Source organism: Eutrigla gurnardus (genome assembly GCF_963514095.1).
Source record: "Eutrigla gurnardus genome assembly, chromosome: 13".
NCBI classification, from domain to species: domain Eukaryota; kingdom Metazoa; phylum Chordata; class Actinopteri; order Perciformes; family Triglidae; genus Eutrigla; species Eutrigla gurnardus.
This window is the reverse complement of record NC_139936.1, coordinates 13748642-13763323: the sequence shown is the minus strand read 5'-3', so window position 1 is coordinate 13763323 and position 14682 is coordinate 13748642. Positions and strand designations below refer to the sequence as shown.

Sequence of the window (14682 nt, the reverse complement as noted above, 5' to 3'; positions counted from 1 at the left end):
TTAAAAGTTTATTTCAAGGATGAAATAAAAAACAAACAATAAAAAATCTAATTAACAGAACACAATATAAACAACAAAATAAATATTACATGTCCAAAAAGGAGTAGGAAGAAGTAGAAGAAAAACAACTATCCCAGTATTCTTATACACAACCCAAATATCCACCACATGTTTATCATAAATGTCTTAAACAATCACCTCACATTCATCCTGCAATAATAGACTTATTATGCTTGGCAAGTTATGGGGAATATAAAATATTGAAAAATGACATCTCTGAAGGATACAATGAGGTATGATATACTATTAAACATATTTCTAATTATTTTGTTTGGGACACTGATTTCATTAAATCCACAGCCTCCAACAAAACGTGGGAGACAAGGTGATACGAGTAGAATTAAATCAAATTTATTTAATTAAACAAAGAATATCAGTGGTGAAAATTAATCATATTGATCTTTCTGATAGCTCTATTTGGGATACTCATTGATGCCGAATAGAATCTTCTTGAGATGCTTTCTGTATTCAAAAAGGCTTTGACCCAGGAAGCTAACACCTCTCAATAACTGTGATATAAGGTTTGATTGGGATTCATTTATTGCCTTCCACACACTTATTTTCACTTTTATATGAATTTTGTATGCCTCTGTTAAATAACTTTGCACCCAAAACTGTTTGATTACTGGTTTTCCAGATACAACATATATTTTAATATACATTCTTGGATTCCCATGAGAATATAAGGAATGACGATTTTAATATTGCATTATGTTAAAGGTTTCTCCAAAAGTTGCAATTCCATAAAGTTGGGTTTAAAATAAAGAAGTCAAAATAGAAGAAGCAACCGAGGCTGAAATGTCCTGAATTTAGTCTCTTGCATGAATCAAAAGCTCCAGCAAATGTTCGAAAATGTCCATTTAAATTCAACCAATTATCTTCTTGTTAGAAACAGCCTGTAGCTGCCTTTCAATATTTACCAATCACAGTTTATATACAATATGAATAAATCACACAGCGGCCTTATTCAGAGCCACACAGTTTTAATGAGTCTTATGAAGACCAAATCAGACAAACATAACTGACTGCACAGTGGTAACAAGTTAAAAGTCATTATAAAGCTCTGGTTGAAAACTGTACAAGTCACAGATACAGTATCTAAAATACAAAACTGAGAAAAGGCAGTGTTGTTGTATTGTAGTTGCACTTTGAGAGGACGATTAAAGAAACTGAAGTTCTGAAGACACCCTCTGATGGGAAAGAAGGGAGTTCGACAGATCTGTAGCTCAACATATGTCTCTGATCAAGTGTGAAATATGATTTTCTGCCTTCTTTTCGGATGCAAGCCTTTACATCGGTGGCCAAGTTTTGGCTACTTCTTGATGCACGGCTTCAGGTAACCACTGGCAGTATGCCGACAACAGGACTGTAGGAGAAGAAAAACACCCAGTAAAACAACAAGACAAAATTAAGAAGAAGGCAAATCTAACCAGATTTAGGCATGCAAACTAAATCCTCACATTTCTCTTCAGTTTTCCAGACAGAGAGGAGGGCATCTCGGCAGTCGACCTTCTTTGAGACAAGCGCCGCCAGTAAAGTTTCCGTCCTGGGCTGCAGCCTAAAGTAGCAATGATACAGTAAGAAGAAAGTCGTTCCTTGGAAGAAGTCAATTTATAGATTGACAAAAACAAACGCTTCCGAGATGGCAGACCGAGAGTTACAACTTACTTTGCCCATGTTTTCAACATGACAGTAGGGTTTGAGAGAAGGTGGCCGCTGTGTTTCTGAAGTTTCGGACAAACCTGTAAATCAGATAAAGCAAACATTACTACGCAAGACTCAATAGTTCCTGTCGGGTTTGGTTCAGCTGAAGGAATCTTTTTTCTACCAGGTTTGACTTTCAGATTCAGATTTGAGGTTTTTATTTCTGTTATACTTTAGGGCATTTTTTGGCCTGGCACACAAAGAACAGAGCAGAAGGGACAATATCGGCATCCACATATAGTTTATTCAGACAAAAGCTTGTCCAAAGTTGTGGACTGGTCAATATGTTTAAGAATTTAAACATTTTGAATTCAATTTGGGTAATGATTTTATTGGGTCATGTGTAGTGGTGCTGATAGTGTTAACAGTTGTATTTACTATTGAGTGTGTTGTAGATTTTGCTGTATTTTATAAATATGAAAAGGGAAGGCAGTCGTTTTGCTAGAGATCCAAATAAACAATAAAAATGAGGAGGAGACTAAATAGTTTTGCTGAATTGAAACTTGAGTGAAAACAGACAAACTGCAGTACCTGTCCTTCAAGCAGAAACCTGGCAAACTGTTTGTAACGCTCGAGGTTGTCTGGATACTCCATCTCCACTGCCGGTAGCTTCCATGCTACACGGACTGCAAAAGAAACACAGCAGTTACACAAATGTAACCAGAGTCACCTCATCAGGAGGAAGACAACCATGATGCTCGGCTGCAGAAATCTTACAGAAGGTGCTTGAACGGTGACATCTGATGGTACCGCTGGACGAGCAGAACCACGGTGACGGCGACTCCAGAGGGGAACCAAAATGGCAATACTGAGGCAGAAGCTTGGGGATCCACTCGGCTTCTATTGCTGAAGCACCTAACAGAGACAGAAATGATACTGAAACCAGCTGCCAATTTGCACATTTAAGGTTAGTTAAGTCAGGATGAACTTTGTCGTGTAGTTTGGAAATTTGTCTTGTTGAGGCTTTCAGTAGACACACACTATATAAAAATGACCAAAACGATGTCCCTTGATCAATATTATGCAATATAGAAATCACACATCCGCAACAAGTTATGATTGAATTGATGGAAATCGTGTTGGCACATTTTAAATCAAAAAGTCTTCTCTCAGCTTTGTGAATCAAAGAAAACATCAAACCAGATATCCTTTGATTTGTCTGAAACATGGGGTTTCAAAATGTGACATTGAATCGTAGCTATTATCTATCCCAGCAGGCTGGGGCTCCAATTGTGTCTGTAGCAACTTCCACTGCAAATCTGAAAACCATACATATACGTATATATAATTTTAAAAAAATAATCAAGCAGCCTGCTGAAAAGCCTGTCAGGCTCAATGCACCCTTTCCCTCCACATTTGATATCCAGATCATCACTAAGAGGTCACTGTGCCGACCACATCTGGATATCACAGCTGCCGTTTCATCACAGCTCATTTACCTCTCATGTACATCTTGGTGGTCTCCATGATCTCCTGGTAGACTATGAACTCTGGCAGCGTTTTGAACAAGGCGGAGGAGGGATGGATGAACACCGGGTCGTCCAGAAGAGGTGTCTATGGACAAAGGCAGTTAAAGGTGAGACGGTGGAGGAGTGTGACGGTCGACTCAACTTTATCACAATCACAACCGTCAGGGCAACTTGCCTTGTAGCCATTCTTCCATTTTGGGTCCAGTATTTCTTCTCCCTGCACACGCCTCGCAAGGTGGTCTCCCAGTCCGGCCAGAACAATCTGACGCAAACAAACCACCTGGTGCTCTGTCGGCGGAGTCATCTTGGGATTCACAAATATTCCCACCTCTGGGCACACTGCATTCACTGTGGTGAGACAACACGAATTTTAAGTTTTGTTTGTGTCACATATTATGTATTATGGTAGGTTTTATACAGGGATGCGCCAATCTGACTTTTTCAGTCCTGATACCATTGCCTTGTATATCGGTCGATACCAAGTACTATCAGGCTTGACTGCATCATTGCTAGGCCTGTCATGATAACAAAATTTGCTGGGCGATTAATTGTCCCAAAAAAGGTTGCGATAAGCGATAATATTGCCGTTTTGAGACCATTTTCAAGTGATATAATGCGAGTACACCCTTTCAAAGATCAAAACGTTTATTTTTTTCTGAGTTAACTCAGCTCAAAGAAGAGCTCCAGAAGAAGACCCTGGACCAGGAACAGGAGAAGGAAGTCCTTGAAGAACAGGTCACTGCCAACCAGGAGTCACCAGCAGACAACACAGACAACAAGGTCGCGAGAGACAAGCTACTCGGCAAAACTTTTTTTATATATATAAAAAAAAAAACACATTTAGTTGCTATTGTGTTGGTTTACAGTTTTGTTTTGGTTTACGGTTGCCATGGTAAACAAAACAAAACCGTAAACCAACACAATAGCAACTACATGCGTTTTTTTTTTAATATATATAAAAAACTTTGAGGAGCTTGTCTCTCGCGACCTTGTTGTCTGTGTTGTCTGCTGGTGACTCCTGGTGACTCCTGGTTGGCAGTGACCTGTTCTTCAAGGACTTCCTTCTCCTGCTCCTGGGTCTTCTTGTGGAGCTCTTCTTTGAGCTGAGTTACCATAGCAACACTAAAAAAAATTTAAATATAGGGCAGCTGTCGCGTTTGGCTTGGAAACCAGTTCCGTCTTTTTAAAACTCCAAATCTCAACTAGCGTGTTTGCTACTAGCTGGGCTCCGATGCTACACGCTACACCAGGGGTCCGTCTCCCCACAGAGACTGTGCGCTGACAGGTAACTGACACACGTGACGAGGGCTAGAGGGTGATGCACCGGAGTGAAAACTCTCTGGTGGAGAGACGCAAGGAAAAATTTCAATTATCGCGGCTGGCAAAGTTACCGAGCTCATTAAAAGTTATCATGCGATTAATTGATTTATTGCTTATTGCAACAGTCCTAATCATTGCTTTCCTAACTTTGTAAAACAAAATATGACAAATAGGTATACATTTACAGAAATGCTATTTATAATGAAAATAATAAATGGTATACCAGCGACATGGTGGAAAATATTCACAATTACAGGGAATAACAATTCAAGTTTAAACATTCGCATCCAATTGGTCAAAACGTAAAATAGGAAATACAATTCCAGTGGACAATGTATAAAGCAAATAAACATTTAATGTAATTGAATAGATTATGAATTATTATAGGCCTCATTTTCACAGATACCTGATCAAGCGATTTGAGTCAGGATATCTCTCTTGGTGCATCCCTAGTTTTCTGTGTGTTTGTTACCTGCATTGGTAAGTTGTCCTCTGAGCCTCCTTATCTCCACCATGGCTTTATACCTCAGGCCATTTTCCTCGCAAAACTTGGGAGTACCACCAGCAAATTCACAAGCACCAACAGCACCTGTTTAACATGTATACAGAAATATTTACAACCATATAAATGTACTTAATAGAAAATATTCTGTACAATAAAAACTTGAAAAATGTATTTCATGGACTTTATATCTCACTAAAATTGCAATTATTACTCTAACTTTAAAGTGTCAATATTTTTATATTAATATTTGGCTAATGTATCTTGCAGTCAAGTGTGAATATAAAAGTTGTGTGCAATAAAAATGTGATTGTAGACTTTTGGGGCACCATAACCCAACCAAGTCCCAAAACAAATGCCTACTGATGTTAAACCTCACCCTAAAATCCTACTTCATGCTGAAACCTGGAAGAAAATGTTTTTGAAGCCAACCCATGGGACCTTTAACGGTCAACATATGACGTAACAGCCTCAGTTTAGATTTCAATACCTTCCACTACTGTAACCTGAACAAAAAGTGAGTTTACCAAGCATGACCATGAGGTCTCCCAGCAGGAGCGATGCTCCTTGCCCAGCCCACAACCTCCTCATTTGGGTCAGCCGAGCTCGACGCTGGGTGAGCGTTGAGCTCTCATCTTCACTACCTGCAGGTCTGAGGAGAAACAAAAATGTGATGAGAATAAAAACAAAATTAAGTTTGCAGTATGATTGGAAAGCCAACTAACCTCACATTTGTATCAGTTACAGGCAAGACCTTGGAAGTCCCTATTCCCTATTTTAACACGTTAATCTATAAACGGATATAATTACAACAAATGTGTGTCCTCACCTGTCAAGGTCTTCGAAGATCTCCCGGACTGTCATGGCCGCTACCACAGCAATGACATATGGCAGGCAATCCTGCTGCTTACCGAGAGCTAACATTTTAGCATAACGCGGTGCCACAGGGAATGAAGCCATTGCTCTGCCCAGGGGGGTGATGGGACAGCTCAACCTCGCCTGTTCCATCTCTTTCACCCTAAAAGAAAAAACAAAAGTTCACAAGTGTGGACATTTGATATGACTAATAATCAGCTCAATTTGCCTAACCACACTAAGACAGTCAGAAATGTAAATAAAATATTTATTTTATATGAATATAAAAAGCCTTGTTATACTCTCAAATGTCCACAAAAAAAAGTCTTTGAATGCTAAAAAAAAGCCATAATAAATTCAGAAAAATGTTTAATATTTTAAAAAGAATGAATTCATGCAGAGTCGTTATATATATTATAGTATTATATATTACAGGGAAACCCATCGACAGTTACCTTCCGGTGCGAGGCGGCTCCTTCAGAGCGCCCAATGAGACTAACAACTGCTCTGCTGCAATAAGAGCCTCTGCAGAGGGAGACGTGGGGAATGGGAAATTGACAACCTGCACAAACAGAAAAAAGAACCATTTTCATGAGGAGGTGGAACATTTTACTGAGAAGCCTGCTGGTAAATTTAAATTGATCACTTTTTACAGACCTTGTCTATGTTGAGGTCCTTCATCTGTAAAACCAGGTCTTCCACAGGCCTGCGAGTGATCTCTGCCTCTGAGAACAAACTGAAGTCTCCAAATACTGCAGACGAGTACAACCTGAAGGGAACACCATAAAAACACGGAGGGAAACATCAGTGAATCCTCAAGTAAAGAAATGAAACGTGATTTACACATCACGGTTTTAAAGCCCTGACCTGTAGCAGTGACCCGGCTCCGTTCGTCCTGCTCTGCCTGCCCTCTGATTGGCTGAGGCCTGTGAAGTCCATGTGACCTTGAAGGACGACACTCCGGTCACTCGGTCGTAGAAACGTTTCTTAACGCGTCCGCAGTCGACCACATACTTGATGCCGGGGATGGTCAGAGACGTCTCGGCCACGTTTGTTGCTACCACACACAGACGAGTTCCAGGTGGAGGAGGCCTGAACACCTGCAGTCACGAGACACACACACATACAAGACATTAAAGTAAGTCTATTTACTGTACTGACTGTACTTGTACTTTGTATTTTCACAATGTTAGCAGTGGTGTCCATGGTGGCTGCAGCTACAGTACTGTAGCTGGGAAATTTCTAAAACACAGTCCAAATATTTACCCAAATCTATAGTTTGTGCCGACATAAGATATTAATCTCACCTTGGCCTGCTGCTCTGGAGCCAACAGAGAGTATAGAGGGAGAACATAGAGAGGAATAGAGGGGTCAGCCCTCGCATCTACAGAAACAAAACACAGAACAGAATTAGTAAAAGCACTCGTCTGAAAAACATCCAACTCGATTTGAAGAATTATTAATTTGAAGTAGTTTGCCTGCACTGGTGGGATCGTCTCCAATCTCAAGGTCGGAGCCTTCATCCTCCTCGTCTCCGATCCCCGCCTCTCTGTCCTCGTCCCCTTCGTCCACAGGGAGTGCAGAGTAGTTATCCAGGTCAATTCGGGGTAGAGACTGAAAAAACAGAGATAAAGCTTTAAAAATATGTAGGCTATATGTAGCGTTTAATCAAGTGTCAAAAACACATAGAAAAAAGATATTTTAGTATACACTGAAAGTAGACTTACAACAGTCTTCTTCTGTTTGCCCTTTTTGAACTTCCTCATCGCCTCTGAGGTCTCTGCTTCCTCGTCTTCACCTAAACACAAAAACATGTCGATAGATGAAAACATACTCAGATATAAAATATGTCAGAGTGTGAGGGGGACAGTTGTGTGTTAGACTCACCGGCTGTTGTGTTACCCTTCTTAAAGGGGAAGGCTTTTCTCAGATTTCTGCACAGACTGTGAACCTCTGCCTGACCGGTCAGAAACACAAGGATGCCACCTAAAGGACAGAGACGTGGCATCAGGGACGTCTGAGTGTGAATGTGTGTGTGTGTGTGTTAAACTGCAGTAACTGTTTGTGATCCTTATTGCCGGAGGAGTAGAACTATGGAAAGAATCTTCACAACTCCACCGGCATGGAGGATAAACCCGATAGCAACAGCTCTTAGAGGACTACACCTATACTCATAGAATCTTAAAATATGTAACAAGTTTGGCATTAAACAAACCTTAACATTAAAAAGTACAAAATCTAAGAAATCTGTCATGTGTGTATGTCCACCTGGAGGTAGCATCCGGTGGATCTTGCAGATTTTGTGGAAAGTTTCTCCGGTGTAATCCTCCATCGGGGTGCGTTTGTTGAAATGTATAGTGACCGGGAACTGGCGAGCGTCCACCTTGATGACGGGCGGAGGATTCCGAAAAAGCTTTACGTTGTCTGTGAAGTCCTCCACTCGCAAAGTAGCCGACATGACCAGCAGCTTCATGGGCATACCTTTCTACAGAGACGGAGGGGAACAAAACAGAGATAATATTATGTGATGCATGCCGTCTGTACAGGCTTTAAAAATGCAAAGTTTTAACACAAAAAACGTGAAACCCAGCAGCCTCTTACTTTGTTTCTGAGGGGAACGATACGAGACAAGAGTCCGATGAGGATGTCCGTGTACACACTCCTTTCATGGGCCTCGTCTATGATTATCGCACTGTATCTCTGGAGCAGGAAATCCTATGAGACAAAACAGTCACTGAATAAAATGCAGAAACGCCTAGTTTCATGGTAAAAATGTAATCAGAAACAACACCAGTAGGCCAACGTCTGTCATGTTTACTATACTTTATGAAATTATACCTTTTGAATCTCCTTCAGTAGAACACCGTCCGTCATAAACTTGATCTTGGTATCGCTGGTCATGTTCCCCTCGTAACGAATCTGGTATGACACCACCCTGAACACAAATGCACAAACATCTAATTTACAAAACGTTTCCATTATCAAGCTGGTCATCGAGTGGTTACAAAAACATAACTGTATACTCTCCAAGTCCGTGGACTTGAGATTGTTTCATTTGAAATATTTTGAGTTTTTGCTACCGTGTGGAGAGGTTCATCTCTTTGGCCACTCTGTGGGACATGCTGACGGCTGCCACTCTTCTTGGCTCTGTGATACCGATTATTCCATTACCACTGCAGGAAACCAGATAGAAGAAGACCACAGTAACCACATGAGATCAGGTATGAATGTGTATGAACACGTGAGCCATTTCTCTCGGTAACCACCAGCCTACCTGGAATAACCGGCTTCATACAGGAACTGAGGCACTTGAGTGGTCTTTCCACTTCCCGTCTCCCCACAGATAACGACACAGTGATTTTCTCTCACTGCCTCCATGATGACTTGCTCCTCCGCCAGCACCGGCAGCTTCAGACGAGCCTCCTGCAACAACAGATTGAAATACGCTTGAAGTACGTAACAAAAAAACACACATCTGAATGGAAATGCCTGTAATTTTCACACACCTGTATTTCTGGTAATCTGTCAACAGGAATGAAGACAGCCGGCTTGTTTTCGACTTTCTCCTGATTGGAAATCCTCTCATTCTGTCCATCTTGTTCTGTTTTGTGTTGTTCTTCCTTCACTTCCTGTTTATCCCCCGCCTCCTTGCAAGGAGAGGCAGTCATCACTGGGGTCTCTTCTTCTTCCTCCTCCTCCTCCTCCTCCTCCTCAGACGAGGTGTCCAGATCACTGTTTTCTTCTACCTTTTCTTCCTCGTCTTCGTCCTCCTCTACTTTCCATTTTCTTTTTCTGTTCGCTCCACTGAGACTGCTGATCTTTGATGCAGAGTCTCCATCTTTTATTTCTTCTGGTAGCCTAAATATAGCCCAAAAAATATTAGACCATCTTAAAATGACAAAAATTGCTTTTTTTCCTTATCTTTGCTTATATGTTGTGTTAGTGTTCTTACTCTTTAGTCTGGTAAAGTTTGTCTCCTGTTCCCAGTTTGGACGTGGTGTACAGCAGCTTCAGTTCAGACGCTGGAAGTTGCACCTCGGCCAGTTTGGTCAGGATGTCTGCTCGCTGGACGGGACAGACAAGTAATTAGTGCTTTATACTGGATTTGTTGGCAGAGTTACTAAACAGTTTAGGTCAAGTTTACCTAATGATCTTATGCAGGGTGAGTTACTGTGAACTACAACATTTTCATTACTATCACGTATTGCTTTCTCTCTGTATTGACATGTTTTAGCACTGTGAAGACATTATTATAACTGTACATGTGAACTAGATCAAAGTTGTCTTATCCTGAATAAGAAGACTAGAACCTGATCAGAAAAACAACTTTCAGCTTTAAGCTGTTTGTGAACGTCCAGCAGCATCGACCCAGCGTCTCACCTGAGCTTTCTTTTCCTTGCGTTCCAGGACCTTCTGCAGCTCTTTCCTCTGCTTCCTGGTGAGGGGCTTTTTGGTGGAGACAGGCGTCACGGAGGCTTTCTTCTTGGTGGCTTTGTTGGCTGGGAGGACCAACACGTTGCTCTGGTCTACACCTTTCAGCCGGGCCCCATCTGGTGAACACAAGTGTCACAACCCGAGTAGACAACACAGAACAAACAACGCCAGTTTATAGACGTCGCCTCCTGAACTCTCACCTTGAAGTTCCACAACGACATTCGTCTTCTCCACCTCTGCTGGTTGTTGGACGTCAGGCTGCTGTCTTCCCTTCCAGTTGTGTCTTTTCCTTAGCTTTCCCATTTTAAACCGAGGTCTGGAATTTAATGAATAACACACAATGTATACAAAACGTATAACTTATAATATATATACGTATAACTTATAATATATATAAGTTATATAAGTAAAAGTTAATATATATATAATGGTTATCACTACGAAAGAGCTAACAGGGAAACTAGCTAACTAGCTTACTGAAACTTCACATAACGGTACAAAATAAATAAATAAAAAGTAATTTGCACACCCAAATACATATTTCGGAATAATACAAACATAAACGGTTTGAATACAAAAAGTCAAGACAACGGGATGTGAGATTTAAACACCTTACGTTGTAAATTACAGCCCTGCATGAACCTCACGTGTAAACATAGGAGGGTCCGTCTGTTTAATCTGTCCGCCGCTGAAAAATGTGTCTCCGCAGAAAGGTTCCGCCGCAAAGAAAAATAATCCCAAATATCTACCAACTAGCATTTTGTTGTCTTTATACACGCTGTGTTGTTTGTTGATAATCATCTGTGTTGTGTGCTGTGAAAAGGGATAATATAGCCGACGAAGTTATGCTGTTTTAATAATAAAAAATCTAGATCAACTCAAAACGTGCTTAGAAATTTTCGTAGGGGTTAGGGTTAGGGTTAGGGTTAACCCTAATTCCCACATTCTGGTGCATTCTAACATGTTTTTAGAAGATGTCTCTTCTGTATCTCATGTCTCTCGTTCCTAGAAATGAAAATGAGAATTAAATAGGCCTAACATTGTTATACTGACATTTTTTATAATGCCTTTGCAATAGTAATTATACAACTGACTACAGAATCAAAACAAGCTTTTGCACAGTGTATATCACATATACACTTTTAATGGCAATGGGGGGGTCCAAATTACTTTTTTTTTAAAAGGTGGGGGGATCCTGACCCTAACCCCAGCCTTAACCCTAACTCTAACCCTAACACCAACCCTTAACCTAACCCTATAACAACTAGCTAACAACACAGAAATGGTCCACAAAGAAAAAAGGAATCCCAAATATAGCATTTGTTGTTTTATTCAGCTTTTGTTTGTTGATCATGATTGACACATGTTGTTTTTAAACTGTTGAAAAAAATATATTTGATAAATTGAGTCTGTTCTAATAAATCAGCTGATTTGGAGAAGAATTGATAAAAAACACCTCTCACAAGAAATTTGAGCAAAAAGATACATTTTCCATTAAATGTATGTTGTAATGTAATATTTAAAATGTAAGTGATAAAAGAAATACACATTACTATAAATATCTATATTTATATAATGCAATTGGAGAAATGTAGATAATTGCCATATAACACACACACACACACACACACACACACACACACACACACACACACACACACACACACACACACACACACACACACACTCTCTCTCTCTCTCTCTCTCTCTCTCTCACAGGGTGATTTTAAATTGTTCACATGTACAAATAAATCATCTCAAGGTGCTAACATATATTTTTATATTGTTTTTCCAACACATGAGTCTTTGAAAATAAAACATTTAAATTTGATATTTCAACCAGATGACAGAAAGAATGAAAGAGTTGTCAGACCTTGCATAGTTTCTTCATGTGGTCATTATTAACAAGTGTAATGAGTATGAGTGTAACTGCAGACTACAGCCCAACCACTTTGCAATATGATCAATTATCATGTGAACATGTTACATATGGCTGATAATTAATACAGTGATATGTTCATAGTAGTTCATGTTCCACCAACACACTACTGGAGAGTTCATTTTTCAACTCTAAAATGTCTTGCTCACTACATATCTTATCCACCATTATTTTGTCATAACCGTATTTAAAGGATTCTTATCAAAAATTTAAATGAGTAGCATCCAGTATATTGTTACAGGAAACCAACATAAAGGCTCTCAGTGAAGTGTTGGGCCATCTCAAATCTGATATGTGCTTGATTGGAATTGTGTTCCAATCTTTGTTAATTCATTCAGTGTCTTTCTTTAATTTGTCTCCTGTGCAGAAAAATGAACTCTGGTGTTAAAGTCTTAAACATAAAAGCATATGAGAGACATTTTCTCTTCGGTGTGGAAATGATGACCAGCTCTTCTTCTATCTTCATATCAGTCGCACATCACAGCTCCGTCTCATTTTAAAGCCGCGTAGTCGTTCTCCCTCAGACTCTCCCCGGCTAGGAAGCTCTCCTCCGTGGTTCTCCTGGCCTCTTTGGAGAGCCGCTCAAACCTCCTCAGGAACACGACGAGAGCCACCAGCAGAGCTACCTGCACCACCACAAACACAAACAGACACACCTGCGAGGCCAGAGCCAGGTCGCAGTACCAGTAGTGGCAGGAATCCAGGAGCTCCTTCTCGGTTAAATACACCACCAGTCGGCCTCTCAGGCCTGGAGGGGAGCTGCAGTTGATGCCATGGTGCGTTTTGAGGATAGGATGCTGGTGCAGCAGCCAGGCACGCAGGTAGAGGATGCCACAGTCGCACTGCCACGGGTTCCCGTGAAGGGAGACCGAGCGAAGGGAGGTCAAACCGTCCAGGAGCCCGTGAGGAAGGCTCGTCAGCCGGTTGTTATGGAGACGGAGGGAGGTGGTCCCGGCAGGGAAACTGGTAGGCAGCGAGGAGGAGGTGAGAGACCTGCCGCTGCAATCTACCTGACTGTCATCACAGGAGCAAATGTGGGGGCATGCTGATGACCTTTGACCTCCAAACAAGGGGAGAAGGTACAGGAGCAGAAGCCTCTTCATGGTTACCAAACACTGAGGAGAGAAGATTAATCTAATTGACTTGCAGTAGTGGAAAGTAATGGAGTACATGTACGCAAGTACTGCACTTAAAGGTAGAGTAGATCATTTGGAAAAACCACAGACATTTTGACTTTGAATGCATCGCAGAACCAAAAAAAGATTTTTACAAGTTTGACATTTATTTTTACAAGGTCCTTTCAGGCTCTCAAAAACTGGACAGAGGGAACTGCCAAACTTCAGGCAACGACTAGACAGCTTTCTGTGGTATTTTAAGAGAGAGTGAGTGAAACAGTGACATGGAAACCTTGTTTAATGTCAATAATGATAAAAAGACTACAGAACTAAAAGGTTTTAAAAAGGTCTGAGGAGTCATTTACCTTCAGTGAGCGTGTCTTCAGGAGAGGACTGTGTTTCTTATGGTTGCTCTGAGACACAGAGTTTGTGTGTTACTTCCAGCTGGCGCTCAGCGATAAAGACCACTGACAAATATGAATACACACACACGTACAGTACAACACACACACACACTAGCACAGACGTCTAACAGGAAGTATCTCGGTAACTCTTTATCTGGGTTCTGCATTTCTTCTACATGACTTGGAACTAGAGGTCAAATCGGTTGAATAAGTGAATTACTAGAAACCTAGAGAGTCTTTAGTCAGATTATAGCAGGTCAGCCGAATAAATGTGAACAGAATTCAACATGTGGGAAAAAATAAATGTTCCAATAAATGATAAATTAATGAATATTTACATGGGTTTAAGTGAATTCAATCTCCAGTTAGTATCAATTTACCATGATATTTCCTGGATGATAATAGTATTTAGATGGGAGATCACGCAGCAAAGAAGACGTCATGTCAGATATATCAAGTGTAATATGGATTATCACAAGTGGCGGTTAACATAAACGCTGCACTGTACAAAAATGTACTTTACTTTATTTCCATTTATACTTCTACTGTACATTTCACAGGCAAGTATTGTACTTCTTACTTTACTGCATGAGTTTTGGTTAACTTGTAGATAAATAAAAAGCCATTTAAATGACGAGCTGCACTAGGTTTTGGTATGTATATTTTGATGCGTATACTTATACTCAACTTACATTTTTGAACGTGGGACTTTAACTTGCAGAATTATTTCTACACTATTGCTTCATTTACAAGACCCGAGTTCTTCAGTACACATATTTCTGTCATTCCTGCGAAGGTTGTGTCGGCTCTGACTGGCAGGGACAAGATGCCGTCTGCAGAGGAAGACGAGTGGCTGCAGGAGATAAACAGGAATCAGCAG

At 40.6% G+C, this 14682-nt stretch overlaps 2 protein-coding genes across 2 annotated transcripts; both read right to left on the bottom strand.

The window, feature by feature from the left end:
* Positions 1-625: 625 nt before the first annotated feature.
* On the bottom strand, positions 626-11020 carry dhx37 (DEAH (Asp-Glu-Ala-His) box polypeptide 37). The gene is made up of 27 exons (XM_084025429.1): positions 10961-11020; positions 10545-10660; positions 10291-10460; positions 9863-9975; positions 9417-9768; positions 9185-9333; positions 8991-9083; positions 8749-8845; positions 8512-8625; positions 8179-8395; positions 7798-7896; positions 7638-7708; positions 7389-7524; positions 7218-7294; positions 6778-7010; positions 6568-6679; positions 6366-6472; positions 5885-6073; positions 5583-5707; positions 5026-5142; positions 3409-3581; positions 3204-3318; positions 2482-2619; positions 2296-2390; positions 1729-1802; positions 1521-1618; positions 626-1426 (listed from the first exon to the last, which is right to left on the bottom strand). Exons 2-27 carry the CDS (start codon positions 10645-10647, stop codon positions 1350-1352), a joined length of 3444 nt encoding a protein of 1147 aa, XP_083881555.1. The 5' UTR covers positions 10648-10660; positions 10961-11020; the 3' UTR covers positions 626-1349.
* A 1625-nt stretch (positions 11021-12645) lies between these two features.
* gp1bb (glycoprotein Ib platelet subunit beta) lies at positions 12646-13872 on the bottom strand. The gene is made up of 2 exons (XM_084025424.1): positions 13764-13872; positions 12646-13398 (listed from the first exon to the last, which is right to left on the bottom strand). Exon 2 carries the CDS (start codon positions 13384-13386, stop codon positions 12775-12777), a length of 612 nt encoding a protein of 203 aa, XP_083881550.1. The 5' UTR covers positions 13387-13398; positions 13764-13872; the 3' UTR covers positions 12646-12774.
* Between the last annotated feature and the right edge of the window lie 810 nt (positions 13873-14682).

What these genes read in the sequence shown, in the direction of transcription:
- dhx37 (XM_084025429.1), bottom strand. Translation starts at nt 10,647, where the DNA reads ATGGGAAAGCTAAGGAAAAGACACAACTGGAAGGGAAGACAGCAGCCT. An exon ending in GCAAGGAAAAGAAAGCTCAG is followed by an intron (nt 9,976 to 10,290) that starts GTGAGACGCTGG and finishes TGTCCCGTCCAG; the next exon opens with CGAGCAGACATCCTGACCAA. An exon ending in GAGATGAACCTCTCCACACG is followed by an intron (nt 8,846 to 8,990) that starts GTAGCAAAAACT and finishes ATTTGTGTTCAG; the next exon opens with GGTGGTGTCATACCAGATTC.
- gp1bb (XM_084025424.1), bottom strand. Translation starts at nt 13,386, where the DNA reads ATGAAGAGGCTTCTGCTCCTGTACCTTCTCCCCTTGTTTGGAGGTCAA.